At 47.5% G+C, this 23,393-nt stretch overlaps 1 protein-coding gene across 4 annotated transcripts in view; it reads left to right on the top strand.

Annotated features, from left to right (window-relative positions):
- Positions 1-21,704, top strand: part of RCAN2 (regulator of calcineurin 2) — a 271,728-nt gene extending 250,024 nt beyond the window's left edge. For all 4 annotated transcript variants that reach the window (XM_086706998.1, XM_086706997.1, XM_086707000.1 and 1 more), the window contains one exon: positions 19,118-21,704. In XM_086706998.1, the coding sequence (XP_086563124.1) occupies positions 19,118-19,278 (161 nt within the window). In that variant the 3' untranslated portion in view covers positions 19,279-21,704. The remainder of the gene's footprint in view (positions 1-19,117) is intronic.
- The last annotated feature ends 1,689 nt before the right edge of the window (positions 21,705-23,393 follow it).

The following is a 23,393-nucleotide window of genomic DNA, read 5'->3' as shown; positions in this document are numbered from 1 at the left end:
ACAATCAGAGCTACAGTTGGGGCACCTGGGTGGCTCAGTCGGTTAAGTGTCCAACTTCGGCTCAGGTCGTGATCTTGTGGTTCGTGAGTTTGAGCCCCATGATGGGCTCACTGCTGTCAGCACAGAGAATGCTTCAGATCCTCTGTCCCCCTCTTTCTGCCCCTCCCCACTTGCTCTCTCTCTCTCTCTCTCTCAAAAATAAATAAACATTTTTTTTAAAAAGCTACAGTTAACATCCTCGTGCATATCTCCTATGCACTTGCCCAGAATTTCTGTACGTTTTGTACCCAAGTGATATCGTCCTCACTTTCTTTTCTTTTTTTTAATATGAAATTTATTGTCCAATTGGTTTCCATACAACACCCAGTGCTCATCCCAACAGATGCCCTCCTCAATACCCATCACCACCCTCCCCTCCCTCCCACCCCCATCAACCCTCAGTTTGTTCTCAGTTTTTAAGAGTCTCTTATGTTTTGGCCCCCTCCCTCTCTAACCTTTCTTTTTTCCTTCCCCTCCCCCATTGTCTTCAGTTAAGTTTCTCAGGATCCACATAAGAGTGAAAACTTTCAGCAGATGCTGCCATCTTGCTGGAAAAATACTCCAAAGTATTAAGAAAGGTGAAATGAAATGGGGTTGCTTATGCCAAGGCGTTTTAAAACAGCACTGGGAGGCCCATCCCAGAGATGGGCCTTGTGCACATCCTCACTCGGTAGGACCATGAACTTTTGAACTGGGCCAAACCACAGATATTGCAAGAACTCAGCCGGCAACTTTCCATAGGGAGAGACTTTGCTTAGTGACAACCTTAACAACCAGTTCTGTTCAGCCAAGATATTCTGCCACCAACACCCACCAGAATCCTTTGTGAACAGCATCTACAAGCATTCCCTTTTTTCTTTCAAAATGCTTGACTTTTGTTCCCTGGGGTGGGGGGCACTACTTAGGTTGCCACAGTTCTGAGATTCCACAGAAATGCTTTTGGGGGGGGGGGTTGGATGCTGGAAGGGCTGAGCCGCCCAGGCGCCCCTCTGGGGTTTCTTTCTAATTACCATCAAATCACTCAGCTTCTTGGGGCCTCTACAGTGGCCATCGGTTCCACCCTTAAAGAGCCACTGTGAGAAGCAGTAGGTGCCTGACTAAGATGAACTGATAAAAGAAGCAATGTAATAATGAGAGACGTATTTGTGACGTGTTATTTCTCTGAAAGCCCGGTCCGTATCCAGGAATCCTGAGCCAACGCACTTCCCACGCGTGTCTGTGCTATAGGTAAATGTAGAGTGTATGAAATGAGTTGAAATAAGTTCGGTCTTCTCAAGTCAGGCCTTGTGCAAGCCTTTCCCACAGTAATTCAGAACACTCCAGAAGCAGGAAGGCACACCCCTAGGTGGACCGACTGGAGACAAGGTACGCCTGATCCTCACGCACGGATACTGACAAGAACCCATCTGAACCCCCTTGTACAGTTGCTTGGATGGCAGGAAGTGGAGCTTCAGAGAGTCCCTGAGGTCGTGGCCGGAGGACCTAGGAGTCACTGGCCAAGCTGCATTTTACAGCGGAGGAAGCCGAGAGGCCCCGACAGGGGAGAAATCACTTGCCGGGACAGAGTCAGGGTTCCAAGGCGGTGATCTTCCTACTTCACTATTGAACAAAGGAGGCCCAGGCGGAGTCCGACTTTGTGACCATCAGATCCCAGCTGGCCTCGGGTCCACTCACTCGGAGCCAGTAACCCAGTCAACTCAAATCACGTTTTATCCAAAATTGGGAAAGAAATTCGTCTGTAGTTCATGTTCACAAAGCTGGGTGCAAAGACAAGATAAGGGCAAGCCTCGGATACCCTCACTGGCTGACGGAGCTGAGTCCCAGGTCTGGAAGACACTGCCAGGGGCAGGTGAGAGCCGGACCTGATGGAGGCAGAAGGAACGGAGAGCGTGGGGGTTTTAGGCCTCAGAAGGGGTGCTTACAGAGCCTGGCACAGAGGAGGCAGGAAGAAGGGCCGAAATGGTCTTAAAAAGATTGTTTTAAAGTGTATTCATTTTTGAGACAGAGACAGAGCGTGAGCGGGGGAGGGGCAGTGAGAGAGGGAGACACAGAATCCGAAGCTGTCAGCACAGAGCCTGACATGGGGCTCGAACCCACGGACCACGAGATCATGACCTGAGCTGAAGTCGGACGCTCAACCGGCTGAGCCACGCAGGCGCCCCAGGAATGAAATGGTCTTAAAGAGGCAGAGGAAAAAAGGGGGTTCTTTTCAGAGTTGTGAGGAACTTATCAACAGCCGTTTAAAATGCATCCCTTTTACTTGAGTGGTGCTGCTAAACTCCGGGCTTGACTTTCCCTTTACCAAGTAAATGTACTCTGAAGTGCTCTGCACAGAGAGAGCAATCATTAATACCCCCATTTGACAGATGAGAACACTAAGCTGTAGAGAGGTGAGCGAATTTGCCCAAGGTGACGCAGCTGGGTGGTGGCAGAGAGAAGTGTCCAGCCTGGCTCCTCTGACTCCATGAGATCTGGGGCCAGATCCCATGGCCTTTGATTGAGGATACTGGTGGCCTCAGCACACGTCAGGCCTAGGATGCTGGCAAAACCTTTATCCCGACCCTGAGTCGGCAGTTCTCTTTAATGCCACTGTGACTTTCAGAAAGCCAAACCCGGGCCTGGCCAGTGTGCAAATGAAGGCCTGTGCACTGCGTGTGTAAGAGCGGATAGTGAGGGTTTTCTGCTTTTTTAGGGATGCCCGACACTGCGTCCCCTGGAACAGCTGCCATTCGGATGCGTTTTCTGGGCTAGCTCTCTCTGCATCCTTTGCCAGCAGTCTGAGTCTGCTTCTCTTTATTTAGTTATCCATTTGTCCTTTTCCTGTGTCCTTGAAGCTTCTTCGCTCCACACAGACGGATGATCTGGAGCCAACAACTGAGTTGAAAATATCACAGAGGTTATATTAGAAGCGTGGGCCCCCGGTGGCCCTTTCCGCCGCACCTGTGAAGGAGCACAGCCACACCCTGCGTCCCTCCCATGCCCATCTCCGCTCCCCTCCCCACGAGGTGCCCGGGCGAGGACTTGCTTCTTCAGTCTCCTCTTGGCCCTTGGCACAAATGCTCGCTCCCTCCTCTGGTGATTTTCTATCATCTGATTCTCAGTCTCTACTTTCTGAGGGGGGAGAGCATGTTTTATTCATTCTGGTACTCCCAGCGCCTGAAAGCACCTTGCAAGTTGATGTTCAATAAATATTGAATGAATGAATGCGTGCATGAATGAGTGACTAGATCAGAGCCATTAGCCTGCCTAGAGATAATTCCTTCACTGGCAAATTGTTGCTTTCTTACGGCTTTCGCCAGACTGCATCAGGCAACACTAAATTAATGTTTTCTCCAAGGGGAGGACTTCTAGCGTTTCCGTCTGGGGGAAAAAAAAAAATGATTTCGTGAGATTCATTTTTAATCCTCTGGCAGAATCATTTCAGTAACAAATGATAACTCATTCCACATGAAGGGATGGCTGCCTCCGTTCCAGGAGTGCAGAAACACAGCAGAATGAGAGCAGAGAGAGCAACTCAAAGGGTCAGAGGAATGGGGTTGGCCTGGGAGGGGTGACCAACCCCACAAAATTGGGAGAGCGGACTGACTGATTAGAGACATGCAAATCTGAAGCTGCCGGGAAGAATTAAGTCTGAAGAAAGAGCATCGTGGAGCAGGGATCCGGGGTAAGATGGCACCCAGGTTCAGGATCCCACCTCAGTGGGAGCTCTGACGCGTCCAGCCACCCTGAAAGGCAATGACGGACATCACCAAGACTCTTTCACGGAGGCTCCAACAAGCAGGGGCAACATGGTGCCCCCTTTCCTTCATCAGGAAAGGAACCCTGGTGACCCCCTTCCCGAGAGGGCCAGCGCAAGCTCCCTGGAACTTCCAGAGAGGCTCTGGGAATAAGCGTTGAGAGTGCAATTACAGTGGAACCGTGATCAAACCCAAGCCCGTGGGATTCCTTTGAAATCCTTAACAGGCTGTTACAACACCTCTTAAGACACAAGGGCCACATCACCCTGGAGAAGCAAGTCTGGTTCTATTCGTTGCAGAGAGAACAAGTTTATATCAGGAAAATGGGAGAGGCACAATTTCAAACCTTCTTAACTATTGTCCCCAAGACTGTATGTTCTGTTTTTGATCCAAACTAAGTAAAATAGATAAATTAGGAAAAGCATTTTAAATAGAAATAACAGTTAAAACATATATTAGGGCTTACTGATATAATGGGCCAGGCACTGTTCTAAACACCTTAGTATATTATCTCATTTAATGCCCACAGCAAGTCTGTGACACAGGAATTGTACTTCTCCTCATTTACACAGCTGGGGAATGTGAGGCACAGAGTGGGTAAGTAGCTTGCCCAAGGCTACACAGCTGGTAAGTTGAAACAGGTACCTCTGCCATAGGCAAGAAGCAGAAAGATTTGATTGAGCCAGCGCCTTTGTCCTGGGGAGTGAAAAGTGTGAGAAGCCAGAGAGGTCTCCTGAACGGTAACATTAATTTCTCTAGAAGAAATTCAAGAGTGTTGCAAGAGGGAGTTTTAAAAATGTGAAACAACTTACACAATTTGTTCCTCCACATTTTGTTTCTGGGCTTATTGGAAGTGCCCGACAACACACCCAGGCCTCCAAGGTCCTTTCGGTGCTTTTCTCTCTCGTCCTCCGGAACATGCCAATCAGGATTTGCCTTGTTCTGCTCTGTTTAAAGGACAGTTACCGTGTCTATCAAACAGAGGCCCTCTACATTTACATAATTCCTCCTGGTGAATTTAGAGAAGCACATCATCAAACAATCATCTAGACAAAAGAAGATGGGCTTAGACCAAGAAGAAAATGAATCGAATATGTATTTTGGTTTATTTTATAACATCTGGGATTCCTGACTCCAGAAAGAGTACGGTGCTATGTTCTTTTCAGATATACAGCAAAATAGGAAACACAAAAACCCAGCCCAGCAAGCCAGCTTATCTATACCAATCAGCAAAAATGGAAACACAAAGATGTTACAATGTACTGAATGGGTGGTAAATCAGAAGTGAGATGTGAAATGCCAGCCTTTATTCTGCTCTCTAGGATGGCTCTGGAAGGTCATGTTCATTGTCACTGAAAATGCCTGCAGAGAACGATATGAAAAGTCATTGTCTGTTCCTTTTTTTCCTCCTGCTATTTTTAGATCTTGTTAGGGAGATCAATTTTAGTTAACTGCAGAGCAGGGCTTAAAATGGTGCCCAAGTTTCAAGTTGCGAACATCTGCTATATTTAGCCTTTTTCCTTTTTCCAAATTCCTCTCCATCAAAACATGCCATAGTAAAGCAGTTTTGCTGGTTTGCTGCTTAGTATACAGCGTTTCCTCTACAAGGAAAATATATTTCATTAATTCATGTAACTTAAAAGGAAGAAAGAGTTTCTATTTCAAGCTCATTGATTCAAAGGTAGAGCAAATTCTATTTTTTAAATATAGATGAACACCTATATTTTGGGTGCATATGTATGACTATTATATAAGCCTCAGTTCTTGTTCAACAACTGCTATTTCCTGGTCACAGATATGAAAAGCAAATAAAACAGTCAGGCTCCAGGATTTCCGCTCACACCATCTCCTCCGTCATCCCCCACCCGAGGCACGCAGATTTGTGATATTGGACCACATGCTCAGAATTTTCCATCTCCTTTCAAAGAATCTTCCCTGGAAAAATTAATGTTCGAAAAGCTTTTCTTCTCAGCATGTACTCCACAATTATTTTTATGTTTTTTTTTAAGTTTATTTATTTATTTTTGAGAGAGAGAGAGAGAGAGAGAGAGAGAGAGAGAGAATCCCAAGCAAGCTCCACGCTGCCAGCACGGAGCCTGATGCAGGGCTCGATCCCCTGAACTGTGAGATCATGACCTGAGCCGATCGGAATCAAGAGTTGGATGCTTAACTGACTGAGCCACCCAGGTGCCCCCACAATTATTTTTAATCACTGATGAGTAGCAATATAAAATTCTTCTTTTTCTTCCTTCCCAGGTAAAATATGCACATTGTAGAACAATAGAAAAGACACCTGACCATCCCTAGAGCTATGCCCTTAGCCAGGCCCCTAATATCAGCCAAGGTCAAACACAATGGTTACTTCCAGAGAGCAAATCCTCATGCCTCTTTGACCAAGCATCTCTTTCTTTCTCTATGTTGCTACTTTTCTCTCACCTGGGTGGATGAGCCCCCCCCGCCCCCCCGCCACAGGCTTCAGAGTCTCCCTTTATGTTCCCAATCCTCCTCCCTCCACGGTTTCCTTAGTCTTTCTTGTCCATACCTTCCTTGTAGGATTCTACTTCCTTGGCTCAACCACTAATTCAGGTCCTCAGTCAGTCAGTTGTCCCCATGAAGTACTTTAGGTCCTAAATGACTCAGGAGGGATTGAAGGTACACAGCCCCACCTCATCCAGTCTTAGAGGGAAACCCCCAAAAGATAAACAAACTTTCTTTTATTGAACTAGAACACCTCTTATAACCCAACTACAGAAGTGTTCTCTGTCCTTCTACCTCTCTTCCCCGCCCCTTCTCTCCCTCTCTTCCCCGCCCCTTCTCTCCCTCTCTTCCTACCCTCTTTTACCAAGGATCCTTTCTGGTTTCCTACTTTGATGTGGGTTGGGACTGAGGATGGGAGGTAAGGAGGAAGAACCCCAGTCGTTTCTGTGGATAATAATTTCCTGACATGAGCTCACACTAGACCTGAGTGCAGGCAACATGGTGGTCATGCTTTGGCCTCGGCATGCCTGGATTGGAATCCTAGCTCCACTTGTTGGAGGTGGACCTTGAGCAATTTACTTCACCTCTCTGCACCTCTTTATTTTTTAATGGTGATTATGGGGCAACCTGCAAGATCATCGTGAAGATGGAATAATTAATATACATGAGGTACTCAGCCCAGTTCCTGGCACACAGGAACTATCAGATCCATGGTGGTTGCTGTGGTCGTTCTGTTCAGAGCAGAACTGTTTAGCAGGACATCCTCTGAGAGATGTTTTCTGTGCCATTACATGAATTAAGGTACGTAAAGCACTTGGAATAGTGTCTCCCTGCCAGCGAGAACAGTGCCCCTCTCCTTTGAGGTGGTCGTGGTTGCTCTTCACATGGGTTTGTTCTCTGAACTTCCCATGGACTTTGGTTGGTCCGTGCTTTGCTTTTACTCTTTGCCTCCCAAACTTCTAGGGCATTCTTTAACAGAAGCAGCTGCTGCCTGAAGGACAAGGGACAGAGTTGCTATTCAATGATTTGACCCCACCCTCAAGACTACCTACAGCATTTTTCTTTGGGGGTCTATCAAAATGAGATGGGAGCTCATGGAAACACAGAGGTATCCGCGAGAGAAAAAATTGCAAAGGACTTCTCTCTCTGGAATGTTTCTTCCTCCCTGGAATATTTCTTTTAATCTTGAAGCCTCTTTCCACTTCTACTTAGAAAATAAGTTCTTTCTCCACCCCCAGACTGAGCCTGTAAACAGACAGCTGTGATTTGCAAAGTCTCCAGGAAGAGCCCCTCCTCCCTGAAATATCTCCTCTTTTATTTTTGTAGCCGTCAGAGAGGCTCCAACATGAAGAAAGAGATTTCTCTTGCTTTACAATGATGACTCCAACTTGGGATGTGAGTTTAAACCCAGGCACCACCTTTTATTAGCTGTGTGACCTTGAGAAAGTTTCTTAATTTCTCTGTGTGCCTCAACGGTAAAACCAGATTGTTGCAGTCATCAAATTAGATAGCCCAAATGAATCTCCATGTCCAGCACAGGACATGGTGAGTGCTCAATATGTATTACCTGGTTTTGGTCACTTGATTTTTAAATCATATCTTAGCCTTTTATTAAAACGTAAGTGCCTGCATCAAGCTCTTAGCGCCATGTTTCTTAGTGTGAAATCTGTGATATTTTGGAATGGATGGCCCTACGCCCTGTGGTCCATTTAGCATTTTCGCGCCTCACCTACTGAATGCCAGCATCCCCACCCAACCCTGTCCCTGTGAAAAACAAAAAACAAAAAAAAAAACTTAGCACCCTTGTTTGAGAACCATAGTAATTACACCTTTGCAGCATTTATCAGGTGGGTCTCAAATTCGAGAAAGACATAGAGGCAAGGAGTGCCTAGGAGGGGGTCAGAGGTACCAGTGTGGAGCAGACGGAGGAGGGGCGAGGAGAGAGGGGAGCCGTCCAGAGAAGTGCACCCACGCTCGTGCCCCTTCCAGACGCATGAGTGGGCACACACGCACGCACACGCACACGCTCTCTTTGCTTCCCTTTGGAAAAATAGGGGAAGACAAGAATGCCGGAAGAGAACTTAAAGATACTGTTAAATCGCGTATGGAGGGCAGTGGGGGAGGATGGTATCACTTCTGGAAGCTTCCTAATGCTTTTCCCCAAAACTCTTTCTCTTGAGGAACGCTTGTGGCCCCACATCAAACCAGCATTAGCCCTGCCTGGATTGAGAGAGGTTTAAAAGACATGGTGACTTTAGACAGCAGCCCGGGTCTTGGTGGAAGAAAGGAAGTGCAGGTCGCCGCACCCCTGCTTCCCGCAGGGGGGCTGTCCTGCCCCTCCTCCCCAGTCCTCTGAGTGCTACATAGGGCCAGCAGCCTCTGTCTCTGCTGTTGACAAGGGACAGGTTTACCGGGGCTTGGCAACTTTCTTCCCCTTCCCCACCCTGCCAAATTTAAGTCCTAAACCTGATACGTGAAAGGAAAGGGAATCTAAGTGTGAATACCTTTCTTTTTTTTTTTTTTAAGTTTATTTATTTATTTTGGAGAGACAAAGCGTGAGCAAGGTAGGGGCAGAGAGAGAGGGAGAGAGAATCCCAAGCAGTGCGGAGCCCGATTCAGGGCTTGAACTCGCAAACTGTGAGAGCATCACCTGCGCCAGAAGCAAGAGTAGGATGCTTAACCGACTGAGTCACCCAGGTGCCCCTTAAGTGTGAATGAACACCTTTCAAGCACATTTCTAATTATGCTGAACTCGGCCCTCAGTCCCTGTTTTCAGTCCCATCAACAGGCAGCATGTTTGATAAAACTAACACATAGAAATTCCTCGTTGCTTGTTCCATAGATCAGAACTGATGCTTCTATTTCCTCTTGAAAATAGCACGTTCACAATAAAAATACTGGGGAGGGGGGTTTGCAGTGCCTTTTACATATGATAAGCCTAAACGTGTTTTAATATTAGAATCCCTATTCCTCATCTTACTGAAAATTCCTCATCTTGGCTCTTAACTTAAACCAAAGCTTAGCGCTCAGCACCCAGCATGGTTCTATCTATGTTCAAAGGTCCTGCTTGGAAGTGTTCTTAGCACGGGCCTTGAGAAGCCCTCATCCATTCTTAAATTCAATGCCGATTAATAACAGATGCCTTCGTTTTCCCTGTCGGGTTGAGAACTCATTGAAGGGTAGGTCAGAATAAGACAGATGAGATGAATAGTGCTAGCTTTGTTTCTGATGAGACACTGAGGCTGAGAATGTGGCCGAGGTGAACCCCAGCCCGGGTTTCCTAACGCTGAAATCCAGAACCCAGAGTTTAACTCGCCATGCCTGCCACAGACCACCCCACATGGGCTGGGTCTCCTCCGGGGGCCTTAGCACATGGCCCAGTGCAGAGAAGGGCACAGGACCTTTGCAGGCAGGGATGGCCCAAAGGGAAAAGTGGAGAGGGCGAGCACAGCAGGGGCAGGTCTTTTCCCCAGAGTCACCTCTCCGCTTCCGCTGGAGGGGAGTGAGAGAGCGGCCACAGAGAGAGGTCCCTCTGTGGAGCTTCGTCCATAAGGAAGGAAGGACGGGAATTGGGGTGGTGTCCAGTCGAATGTAGCACCTGAGCAGAGAAAGAGGATAAAACACAGGCAATTAATTTCAAGTCAATTTCGTAGCTCAGCTTGCTTCCGAACAAAGAGAACGTGTGTGACCAACGACTTATCGATTGCTACATAACAACGATCCCAAAATGAAGGCCTTGAAACAATGCCACTTATTTTGTTCACGGATCTGCTACTCAGGCAGGGCTTGGGGGAGAGCTCATTCTCATGTCTGCTGCTTGCAGTGTTCCTGGGGCAGCTCAGCCGGGACCAGCAAATCTGCTTTCAAGATGGTTTACTCTCAGGGCTGGCAAGCCAGTGTGGCTGACAGCTCAGATGAGCTGTGGGTCAGGGCCCCTGGTTCCTCTCCATGCGAGCCTCTTCATGGGCTGCTTGGACTTCCTTACAACGTGGAGGCGAGGTTCCAGAAATGAGCATCCTGATAGAGCAAGGTGGACGTGCATGGCGTTTTTGTGACCTGACTCAGAATTCACACCGGTTACTTCTGTGGCAGGATACTAGTCAAGGCAGTCAGTCATAAAGGCCTGTCCAGGAGTGCCTGGGTGACTCAGTCCCTTAAGCATCCGACTTAGGCTCAGGTCATGATCTCGCGGTCCTTGTGTTCGAGCCCCGCATTGGGCTCTGTGCTGACAGCTCAGAGCCTGGAGACTGCTTTGGATTCTGTGCCCCGCTCCCCACTCCCCCCGCTCACGCTCTGCTCTCTCTTGTCTCTCAAAAATGAATAAACATTTAAAAAAATTTTTTTAAATAAAGGCCTGTCCAGATTTGAGGGGAGGGACCACAGTGGGAACAGTCCTCCATGAATGAGTGGCAAGGTTCTTGAAGAGTAATGTTTAGCAAGAAATTTGATGGCCATCTCTGCCGAACACAGTCAGTCTGCTACGACACTAACTCTCCTGTTGAGAATTCGCCTTTCATATGAAAGATAATAAAATTAAATCCAGAAGGAAACATCCCCCCAACGCCAGAGACCAAAGCTACCATAAGAGATGTAAGTCAAATCCTTTTATAATGTATAGTATAGAGTATTTCTTTTCATAATGATTAAGTGTTATCATTTGCGACGATTCATTGTCAAGGAGACCATGCCTAGGATAACTAGCAATTGGCCAGAACAAGAAGAGGCAGGATGCAGAAGGAATAAATAGTTCCTCTTTAGCTAGAGAGCAACTATTCGCTAAACTAGAAGTTGCCTTAAAGATACATTAAAGTGAAAGTTAAACCCAGCTCTTGTCATAGGTGAACACCACGGGAGTCAGGACAGAAAGAGCCGGAGAGTGACTGCAAGCACGTTCTTTGAGGTCAGACAGGCCTGAGTTTGAACCCCGGCTCTGCCATTGACTTCCTTGGTGATGTCAGTTTCCTCCTGCATAACCCAGGATGACGCCCACAGTACAGAGCTGTCGTCATAATTAAATATCCAATTTGCGTGAAGGACTTAGAGACGCATCTGGCATTTAGCGACGGCACGGTAAATAGTTGCCGTGTGTAAAGCAGATGGCGAGTTTCCGTGACACCTCCCGTGTCCTACCACGGCCGGCACACTGAAAACGGAGTAAATACCTGCCCTTACTTGGTTTTCTGCTTAGCGGAAAAGCTAAAGCTTACACACGTTAAACAATAGGAGGCAAATGTGTGAGTGCGTACTGGACATGGCAGAAGCGTGTCAAAAGCGTGTCACGACCCAGTAACATGTTTTTGGAGCATTTACATATACCTGAAGCCGCATCTGTCACTACGGCCACCACTGCAGCAGCTTGGAACGTAAAACGTCACCAGATGAAACAACTAACGTATAATAGAAAAGGTGCTAAAACTAGGCGTTATACACAAGTGATTCACACGATCTCAGAAAGAAAAAAGAGAGAGAGATGTCATTTCAAAAGCAACGTGAGGTCTTCCTTCTTGTGGGAACACAAGTGTGGAAAAGGGTGGGGAGACAGGAAAAAGGAGAGAAACTTACCAGTGGGGGTGGGGAGTGGTAAAGAAAACAAGGATCAGTTAATTTTGAGGGTCGGGATTTAGGACACCCCTCTGCCCTTCATGGGACTCCGCGTGTCACCATCCACCCCTCTTGCTGCTTACAACAGTGACTGGACTGAATAAAAACTCTTTGCAATTATTCATTTCTTAATTCTCGAACTGTCTGGCCGTGTGACCAGGTTGGTTCATCACACTGAAAACGGGAAATTATTTTGGGCAGCCGCACTGACCACAACATCACCCTAAATAATCATTAAATAATCATGTCATGCATCTGAGGAGGGCTTTAAAGTATCTGACAAATATTTCCTTATTTTGTAGCGTGGTGATGTGATGGTTATTCCCATTTCGCAGATGAGGAAAACTGGGGCGTAGAATGTTATATATCTCTCAGCGTCACATCGCTGGCCCAGGATGAGGTGACATCTCCAAACGTCGTGTTAGGAAGCTTATTCCGGCAGTGGACGTTAGTTCCTGTGGTGGGGTCATCAGCTGAGAGCATTCGGGTGGGAAGTGGTGAACCGTGAATGCAGGCATTGTAAGCAGGGTAGCAAGGGAACGTATGGAGAAATGTTTCAGAGCAGTGTTGAATAATGCTCTGTGATGGCTTAACTACCATGGATGGAAGGCAGAGAAGCTTCCAAGGTGACCAACTCTACAGATTTGGCACCTAGGAGATAGAACCTCCCCGAGAAATGTGATAGCTGGAGAGGACACATAGGTTGACAGGGAACATAAATAATTCTACTGTGGATATGTGAGTTTGGAGAAGACTAGAAGACTTTTGCAGAGATGTCCCTAAGGCCAGAGAGGTGCAGGTGTGAGACCAGGCTGGGGACATAGCATCTCATAGAGACAGAAAGTGGGAGCTCATGATGTTCCAGAGAGAGAATCTTTCAGAGATGAATGGAAGCCACGTGAGGAATAGAGCAAACCCTTGTCTCGTGCCTGCTAGACCCTGCAGTCTTTTGAAAGCCTCTGGGACAGGGGTCCCATCTCTTTGGCAGAGCTCAGGTAAGGACTTGTGCAAGGAGGCACTCAAGTCACAGGAGGGTTTCCCTTTCCTGCCATCTCGAGAGTTTTCTTACCAGGAATCTGAACGGTCTCAGCTCTGCTGTAATATATGCAAATATAGCACTGTAACATCTCCCTGCCTTGAACGCATCTCATTATGCTGATTTTTAGACACTGTGCATAATCACATTGATTATTTTAGAGAGAATCCAAGAAGGAGCCAACTCCTGACCCATAAGCCAAAGGGGGCAGCGTGATGGAGAACTTCCAGGGGTACTGGGACCAGCGGTCACCAACACACATCTCTGTGAGTGTGACAGAACTGTGTCACCACATCCCCCAGGTGCCCCCCCACCCCCCGCAGACAGGGATGTGACCTTCTCCCTCCTGAGAACAGGAGGCAGCCCGTGGACACCTCCATGTCCTCCAGACCCGCAGGAATCAGGACCTTGTCATCAACCTGTCTCCATCCACTCAGAAAAAGAGGCGACAGAATTTGACATTTATTTCGAACAGTGGCCACACCTACATCACTTCCAAAGGCCTGAATGACAGTTTCACTTTTGGCCACATGCTGAAGGAGTTTGCACGTGCTCGGCTGGGAATTCATTTCAACAGGGGTAGGTGGAAAACCCCGCGTGATGTACTTTCTGGAAGCTTTTGGCTCCGGCCTCCTTTCTGCTCACAGGGGAAAGGACAGTTTGAATACAGACTTGAGGATTGGGAGTGTGATAGGTGACCCTCTGCTTGTCCTTTCAAAGAAACGCTGTGGCCGTGCTCAGTGTGGTGTGGCAGGACAGACCCATCCTGAGTGGCCAGGGCCCCACGGCCTCCTTGTCCCCCACCAAGCCCAGTTGGTCACCATGCAGGGTGACAGCATTGAAGTCAGCCCTGGTGGTAGAGGAATTAGCTGAAGCCCAAAGGGAAAGAGAAGCCAAAAAAAGAAGAATTCAATCCAGCAACACCAAAGCTATTTCTTTTTTATTTTGTGGGCTCTTAGCAGCTGTTAAGCTTTGCTGGATTTTGATAGTAAGAAAGTTTCCAAATATAGAACAGTGAAATGTCAGAGTTAATGGGATCACAGCAATAAAGTCTCTCTACGACCAAGTAGTCTGACTGTGTTAGCTCCACGTGCTCAACATAAAGCTGCCCCGCACAGAGCAAGGCCCTGAGCTTTCCTGTTCCATCCCGAGTGTACCCCCGGCACATCTGGCCTAAAAGGAAAGCACTCAGGTTGGAATTGGTAAACACCTTGCAACTAGACGTATCTTTACAAGAGTGTTCTTTAAGCAAGCCAGGGCAAACAAGTGACTTAATTAAAAGGCTTGCTTCATTATATACATTGTACTACGATACAAATATAAATAGAGGGGCGCCTGGGTGGCTCACTCGGTTGAGCGTCCTACTTCGGCTCAGGTCATAATCTCGCGGTCCGTGAGTTCGAGCCCCGCATTGGGCTCTGGGCTGACAGCTCGGAGCCTGGAGCCTGTTTCGGCTTCTGTGTCTCCCTCTGTCTCTGCCCCTCCCCCGCTCATGCTCTGTCTCTCTCTCTCAAAAATAATAAACATCAAAAAAACTGTAATATGAATATAAATACATATAAAGCTAGCAACTAGCTTCCGGCCAACGAGTAAGGAAAGGGGCAGGGTGTCTGGTCAGCCCCTTGGCTGGGGACCTGCCACCACCCCTTCCCCCGCCGGCCTCACAGTCTCCACGCTTTTGCTGGGTGACAGCAAATTCTGTCCCATCATCCTGAGACTGCCATCGCCTCTCCCTGCATCGCAAGCGACAGGGCGACGCGCGGGACCCCAGCAGCCATTGGTGTCCCTCCAAGAAGTGCCACTCCTCCAAACCTGAGAATTTGCAAGACATCCTGGATGCAAACAAAGAACGGCCTTATTTGTGTACACGTTCCTTTCTCCTTCTCTTGTTGGAGGGCGTCTCTCATACAGAATTTGCAGAGCATCCCCAGAGGAAGGAGAGCGTTTTGGAAAGCTTGGGTACAGCGAAGTCATCGCCCGCCGTTTGCGGTGGCACCCGGAGGGGTTGCTGTCCCCCCAGAAAACAAAGATGAGAAAGAAGACCACAGATTAATTCGAGCTGCTGGGGGGCGGCCCGCGAGCTGAGAAGTCCTGGCTGCTTTCCCGCTATGCATCCCTCCTGCCCTCTCCCTGCACCGTTCTCACTTTCCGATGAAAAATTAGCATGCAGGAGGGAGGCAGGGAGGAGGCACGCTGGGTGCATGCCCGCGCCCTGGCGGGACCACAGCCTCCAGCCCGCCACGTGAATCCCCGGAACGGTGGCTGCCCTTTAACACCGAGAAGCACCAGGGGATGCTGGCTACCAAAGGAGATGTCGCTCAGAATAGGCAGGGTCGCATCCTCATACCAGTAAACTATTTTTTTTTTTTAAGTTCATTTATTTCTTTTGAGAGAGACAGAGATGGCACAAGCGGGGGAGGGGCAGAGAGAAAGGGAGAGAGAGAATCCCAAGCAGGCTCAGAGCCCGCTGCGGGACTGGAACCCACGAAGCCGGGGAGATCGCGACCTGAGCGGATGCCCGAGCCAACCAGGAGCCCCGCGGTCAACTCTGTTTTCAACAAGTAGCGCCGCTAAGCTGTGAGCAGCTCGAGAAGCCCTGCTCCGAGATGCCACCCGCCAGGTCTGCCCACCCCTGGCCCGGAGCCTCGCAGGCAACTTTTACGCCGGAGCCACGTCATGGAGATTCCTGTCCTTCGCGTGCGCGTGCGGTTCTTCTGCCCCGGGGGTTTTGGTTACAATGACAAAATACCCCAGAGGAGGGCGGAGCACCATTGACTAAGCATCGACGCATATACACCACAGCTGTAGGTGTGAGCGTTCTCACGACTTCAGAGCGGGTTGCCACGCGGTTCCCGTAATGCCAACAATCCCGGCTGCAGGGAGACTAAGCCAAGCATGAATGAGGGCGGCAAGTTTCTCTTTCCTGCTTCTGCTCCTGTTTGTGTCACTGTCCCCTCCTGATTCCACACCGGTCCACCTCCGCTCCCTTCTGCCAGAGATTTCACACCCGCTGACGCAATTCTCGCTCCCTGCAATTTCACCAAATCTAGACTCGAAAGGATAGAGTCTTTATGAGCTCTATTCCTATGGCTCTGGCCAGTGCTGTCACTCTCGGCTCCTGCCAATCCCCCGGGGAAATCCTGGAGCTGAACCACTCCATTTTTGTGAGCTGTTCCTCTCCCTCACCCAGGAAAGCCTCTGCTCTCCACACCAGGATGTCAAGGGCAGCCCAGCGAAGACTTCTCTGACCCTTAACAGAAAGAGAACACTCTTAGCAGCATGTGGCTATATTAGTTTGCCAAGGTTGCCACGGAAACACGAGCTGAGGGGCTTCAAAAAAGGTATTGGGGTTCCTGGGCGGCTCGGGCGGTTAAGCTTCCTACTCCGGCTCCGGCCATGATCTCGAGGCTGGCTCGTGAGTTCGAGCCCCGTGTCGGGCTCTCTGCTGTCAGTGTGAGCCCGATTCAGATCTTCTCTGCCCGCTCTCTCTCTCTCTCAGAAATGAGTAAACATTTTAAACAATGTACTGACTCAAGTTCTGGAGTTACAAGTTCGGGACCAAGGTGTCAGCAGGGCCTCCCTCCCTCTGAAGGCGCTAGGGAAGGACCTTTCCCAGGAGCCTCTCCCGGCTTCTGGTAGCTCCTGGGCTGTGGTGAGGGCCTGCGTCCCAACTTCCCCTTTTTGTAAGGACACCAGTCATCCTGGATTAGGGATCTACCCTAATGGCCTCATTTTAACTTAATCATCTCCAAGAACCCCGTAAGGTCATTGTCACAGGTACCGGGGATTAGGACCTAGACGTCTTTGCGGGGGGGACACAATTCACCCCATAACAATAGCAGACTCTGAACGTTCACGTCCTTCCCAGCATCACTTAGAAGAGCTTTGACACTTGTTACATGAGTAGTGCTCCTCACCCCTTTATGCCAGCGCCCAGATTTTAAGCCTGTACCTCGTAAGCATTTGCTGTTTTCACCGTGGGTGCTCACCAAGATGTACCCAGCGGCACATACACAGTACCCCGGCCCCGAAACTGACCGTACTTGCTCCGGCCGGCCGGAAGGGACACTTCCCACTACAGATTGGGGATGACAGGGAAGGCTTCTGGACTGGGTGGTATCGGCCTCTCATCCTGGAGGGAGGGCAGGTTTTAGGAAGCTCGCAAAGAGAGGTGAGCCTAGGCCAGAGAAAAGTAGCTGCTTTGGTCGTGCGGACACAAAAGTGAACAAACCTTTCCTAAAATGTTAAAGAGAAAGGAAGAGAGTTTTATTTGAGCCCAAGTTAGGACAGCTGCCCAGAATGCACAGGCTTTACAAAGAGAGTGCTCTGAGGAAGGAACATTTGGGGACAGGGTTAGGTATGCTTTTTACAGAAAGAGTTACAAACCATCACAACAAAGGGCACTCCAGACAGGTACAGACTTTATGTTTTTAGTCTTTGCAAGGCTGTACGACTTTAATCTTCTGGGAACCAGGGAGGGGTTTTTTTTGTTCTTCTTCTGTTTGGAATGCTCTTTTTTTGGTGTTTTGGGTTGTGTCGTTGTTTTGTTTTGCCTTTTATTTTTATTTTTTTCAGGTTATTTATTTATTTTGAGAGAGAGAGAGAGCACAGCTGGGGAGGGACAGAGATAAGGAGACACCGAATCTCCAGCAGGCTCCGCACCATCCGCACAGAACCCCACGTGGGGCTTGAACTCACACACTGTGAGATCATGACCTGAGCTGAGATCAAGAGTCAGATGCTTAACCAACTGTACCGCCCAGGTGCCCCTGTTGTTGTTGTTGTTGTTGTTGTTGTTGTTGTTTAACGAAGCTGACTTAAGATGTGTGCGCAGGGCAGAAATACAGCCCATGCTTTAGAGGTTTTGCCGAGTCATGTTGACCTTGGTAAATGTTAAAGTATAGCTTCCCTGAGGGTCACCTGGGTGGCTCAGTCGGTTGAGCATCCCACTTCAGCTCAGGTCATGATCTCACGGTTCATGAGTTCAAGTCCCACATCAGGCTCCGTGCTGACAGCTCGGAGCCTGGAGCCTGCTTCAGATTCTATGTCTCCCTCTCTCTCTCTACCCACCCCCCCCCACCCCACACATGCTCTCTCTCTGTCTCAAAAATAAATAAACATTAAAAAAAATTTTTTTTTTTAAATATAGCTTCCCTGGGAGCCCAGGGGCAGAGCCCACAAGCGTGAAAGTTGAATATTTCCTTTATCAGTAGGAGCGAGGATGCGGCAGTCTGTGTCTAGATTTTTCCCCATCGTGAAGGATGGGAAGTGAAGGTTGGGATGTCAGAAGATGATGAGTGTGTCAACAGTTAAATTGAGAAGTTAAAGCATGCAGATGGAGACCGCCTGGAGGTCTTCGACTTGTCATTTATACCCACGTCAATCGTCGCCTCTACTGGGAAGCCTTTCAGTGTCACTTTCTCCTTACAGTTTGGCCCCACAGTCCTTGACATATTTTGCCACGCTAGTGCTTACCATGGTATCTTCTGGTACTTCCTGTGTCTGCATGTGGCCGCAGGGCTGTGCTCTTGTGCCTGTAGCCTTATCACCAGCAATAGGCTAGCCCATGGGGAATGCTCAGTAAATACCTCCTGAGATAAAACAAAAGCACGAAGCCAGTGAGCTTAACAGCCATCTGACTATAAGATGAGCCAGTCAAGAAGGACAGACTCTTATAACTTGAAGGGACCTCGGCAGCCATCGAACCCCATCCCCCAGTAACCACCGCAAATCCCAGACAAGTGATGATCCTGCCTTATTCCCTCCTGGGGCAGCTCTGGCCATAAGAAGTATGCGGCTGGAGGAGACCTTGGAGACTGTGCTGTCCAGAAGGTGAACGAGTGAAGCTGTTGGCTCAAGGTCACTCAGCAATTAGCAACAATGATGGGAAACAGAAGAAACTGAGAACTCCCTACCAGACCTATTATGTCATCACCACGGTCCTGTGGGTTGTGGCTACGACCGTGTTGAAGTTTACAGTTGAGAGTGCTGAGGCTCCAAGAGGGTGAGTGGCCCACTCAGGGTTGTCTGGTTATAGGTGGTAGAACAGGGACACAATGACAGAGTGATCTCACTCCATTTTCCAACGCCCCCCGCCATTCTTGGATAAGACCCAGGCTTCCTGAGACACTGTGACACTGTCTTCTTCCTTGCAGAAGGAAATTTGCCGAAGAATCTGCTCCGGGCTCCCTTCCGCTTTATCACCTCCGCTTTTCTTGCTTTTCAGGAGAGAAGTATGAGCTCCATGCAGGGACTGAGTCCACCCCAAGTGTCGTCGTGCACGTGTGTGACAGTGACATAGAGGAAGAAGAGGATCCAAAGACTTCCCCAAAGCCAAAAATCATCCAAACCCGGCGTCCTGGCCTGCCACCCTCCGTGTCCAACTGAGCTCACCGCTCCGCCTCAACGATAATATCTGTCTCCTCTTTATCATGCTTTTTTTCCCTCTGTTGTTTGTTTGTCGAAAAAAAAAAAATAATTGCCTTTCAATCCCTGGGTGTTTGGTTGTTTGAGATTCCTTCCTTGTAATCAAGCCTCTCGGACAAAAGGGCTAGGAAAAGGTGATTATGTTTCCTGATCATATCATACCCATCAAGCATAATCCATTATTTAGAAGGTTCTAGAAAAAAAAAAAAAGTAGTATTTTCTTATTAAAGAATCAGCACAGCCTATATCTTCACTCTCTCTTGTTGATCCAAGCCAGAGACATCAGTAACAAATAGCACCTGTGTTGTTTGTGATCTGTTTCAGTCCCAGTCCTGACGTGTGTGCGTTGTTTCTTCCTGGCCACTTAAGTAGGACCATAAGTAAACTTGACTTTGACTGCATGAGATATCCCTATCTGGTCTCACTCAGTCCTCTGCATCCCGACATTCCCAGGACATGCATGATCACCAGCATTTATTTTCATGATTCGAGGATATACTATAACTCACAGATTGTCAGCATCCAGCCATGTCCTATCTAGATTAGAAAACTTACTAGCATCCTCCAGCTCAAAAAGTCTGGGTATATCCACTATTTTGAGTCAATACTTCATAGCTCTGTTAAAATTCCTGGAGGCAGCACTGAGCTTGGCCCCAAAGATATTCCTCAGTAGATTTTGAACACCACTTCCGTATAGAACTTTCCCAGCCTCACTGGGGAGGCTTGTCCAGGGTGATAGAGACCGATTTCAGACAAACCTATTTATTATAAAAGTTTCATGGTGTCTGAATGATTGTTTTTTTCTCTTTGTATATTTGTACAAATGTTTCAGCTGTGCTTTTAAAATCTGGATGTTTTTTATTTAGTGACTGTTCAGCCATTAGCTGCTTACAAACATGATACGTGCATTGCTTATGAATGCATTCATATACTAATACAGATAATCTGATAATATTACACTCTATTATGGATAATGCTGAATTTTGAAAGGGCACAAAACTTCTCATGCCAATATGTAAATGATTAGCCAACATCTTTGCTATCGAGAACACTTGTTTTTAAATAAAGGCAAGGTGCAAGTGTCCGTTGTAGACGATTTGGATGAAGCTAAATCACCAGAACGTAGCAGCCACTGAGCATTTGAAAAAGGAAAGGATAGTAGATAAACGTATACCAATCCTACTCATGCAATGGCCATGTTGCTCAAAAACATTTGTTTTCGTCACATGTGATATTTCTATTTCTGTAGCCCGAAGTGCATTACAGAAGATACACCTATAAAACCATTACCTTCTGCTATATGTGCAAGGCCTCATCTACTCCTGTACATTTAACGAATTACTTTAGATGCAAACGCCAGTTACAATGGAGAGGGGAAATACTTTCATTACCCAAGCCTCAGAGAAACACACAAGAACAAGAACATAGCCAACTTATGGAAGGATTGTTGTGGTTTTTGACTAAGGTGTATGTAAGTTTCATCAGAAACTTAAAACAGACTGATCACTCAGAAATTAAAGTCCGTTCTACTGTGAATATAGCAATATAGTACTGGACACAGTACAGGTGAAACTGAGGACAGCATTGCTTGTAAAACCCTGAGTTGCCATACGAAAAATGAAGGCTCCTTTCAAAAATAAAATCTGAGGAGTGTATAATAAGCAAATGCTTTGACTTTCCTTTGCTGTGGAGGTTTTTGGTTTTTCCTTAACAAATGAAAGATTAGACTTAGGAGTGGAGAAATGCTGCCCTCTAGTGGAAGAAATATTTTCTGAGCTCCTGAGACTAACGGAGAGCTGCAGCAGTCGGCCATTTTGTCCTGAATCTCTCAGTCCTCTGAGGGTCATTTGACTTACTAAACTATTCAGAATTTTCAGAATGCAAGTTCTAAGGAGATCTGGCTGAGAAAAATATTTGGAGATAATTTTTGACGTGTTTTAGAGCAGGTACCATCAGTCATTTGCAGCCAAATTTAGTGAAAGTTGAAATGACCATTCTGTGTTACACAAAATAAAAACACAGTGGAGCGTATGACCGAACTGGTTACTCTTGGTGACATTTATTGCAAAGTTTCGATGTTAATCTGTCTCAGGTCAAGTACTTCTTTCATTAGGCTGGGTTTGGGGAGGGGGGAGGAGGAACTTTTCCCAGGAGATCAGTAAGAAACTGGAAGGACTCCTGGAAGGGTTTCAGCAGAGCCTCCTGCACTGTGAAAGTCAGAATTGCCTCAGCATTTCCATGACGCACATTATGCAAATCTCTTTATCACTATTTTAAGTTTGAAAAGTTTAAATATGGAGGGGAAGGGGAGATTTCCATCAACTGAATCATTTGTGCACGTGTATAGCTCAAAAGAGCTTAGACTTCAAATATACCTGGTGAATGACTCTTTGTCCGTGTAGTATAATTTCTGTGTTGTCTTTCTTAAATTTTTTTTTTCAACGTTTATTTATTTTTGGGACAGAGAGAGACAGAGCATGAACGGGGAAGGGGCAGAGAGAGAGGGAGACACAGAATCGGAAACAGGCTCCAGGCTCCGAGCCATCAGCCCAGAGCCTGACGCGGGGCTCGAACTCACGGACCGCGAGATCGTGACCTGGCTGAAGTCGGACGCTTAACCGACTGCGCCACCCAGGCACCCCTGCAATACATATAGTTTTTAAATGACGCAGAACTAAAACACGAGAAGAATTCCTGCAAATCAATACGAAAAAGGCAGACAAGTCGTCTTGTAAAAATGGTCAAACTACCTAAATGGGTGCTCCATATACACAGGCACCTCACGCATACACACCCAAGCCCAAAATACCCATCTGGTTCATAAACATTAAAAAGGTATTCAGCGTCCTTTCTCATCAGAGAAATGCAAATCAAAACCTCCAGGAGGTATACCACACACCTATCCGAATGGCCAAAATTAAACACGAGGCACTATGAAGCACTGGTGACGATATGGAACGAGGCGAACTAAACTGTCACTGCCACCTGGGAACGCTGTTTGAAGGTCAAACATATGCCAATCTGGAAGCGATCCCATTCCAGGGCCCCAGGACATACAAGCAGCAGATAGGTGTTCTCACGTCTACCAAAACACCCGTACAGGAATGTCCCCAGGAGCATTGCTTATAATAGCCGTTAATTGGATACAACCCGAATGTCCTTCAGTTGTAGAATGAATACTGAACTGCAGTACATTCGCACAGAAGAGAATTACAAAGCAATAGAAACACAAATTCCTGGGGCGCCTGGGTGGCTCAGTCGGATAAGCGGCCGACTTCGGCTCAGGTCACGATCTCACTGTCCGTGAGTTCGAGCCCCGTGTCAGGCTCTGTGCTGACGGCTCAGAGCCTGGAGCCTGTTTCAGATTCTGTATCTCCCTCTCTCTGCCCCTCCCCTGTTCATGCTCTGTCTCCCTCGGTCTCAAAAATAAATAAAACGTTAAAAAAATTTTTAAAAAAAGAAACACAAATTACTGAGATATATAACAATACGGATATATCTCAAAACCCTATTTTTTTAAGGTTTGTTTCTCCTGAGAGGGAGAGGGAGCGAGAATCCCAAGCAGGCTCTGTACTGCCAGCAAGGAGTCCGGTGTGGGGCTTGAACTCAGGAACTGAGAGATCGTGACCTGAGCTGAAATCAAGAGTCGGATGCTTAACCAACTGAGCCACCCAGGTGCCCCACAAAATCATACTCTTGAGTAAAAAGACGTGAAAAGATAGACGTGATGTATGACTCCATTTATGATGTTAAGAAACAGTCAAAACTGACCTATGTAAATAGAAATTATAATAGCGGTTACCTTTTGGAGGGTATTGAATGAAAGGGGACACCTGCCAGCCTTCCCCTAAAAGGAGCTACAAACATTCCATCTAGACCTCCTTGGATGTATGCATATGTAAAACTCATTTCATTTTTTTTTTAAATTTTTTTTCTCAACGTTTATTTATTTTTGGGACAGAGAGAGACAGAGCATGAACGGGGGAGGGGCAGAGAGAGAGGGAGACACAGAATCGGAAACAGGCTCCAGGCTCCGAGCCATCAGCCCAGAGCCCGACGCGGGGCTGGAACTCACG

The sequence above is a fragment of the Puma concolor genome, chromosome B2 (assembly GCF_028749965.1).
Source record: "Puma concolor isolate L17-30 chromosome B2, mPumCon1.1.hap2, whole genome shotgun sequence".
In the NCBI taxonomy this organism is placed as follows: Eukaryota; Metazoa; Chordata; class Mammalia; order Carnivora; family Felidae; genus Puma; species Puma concolor.
Note: the sequence above shows the minus strand (reverse complement) of the source record. Positions and strands in the feature narration are given on the sequence as shown.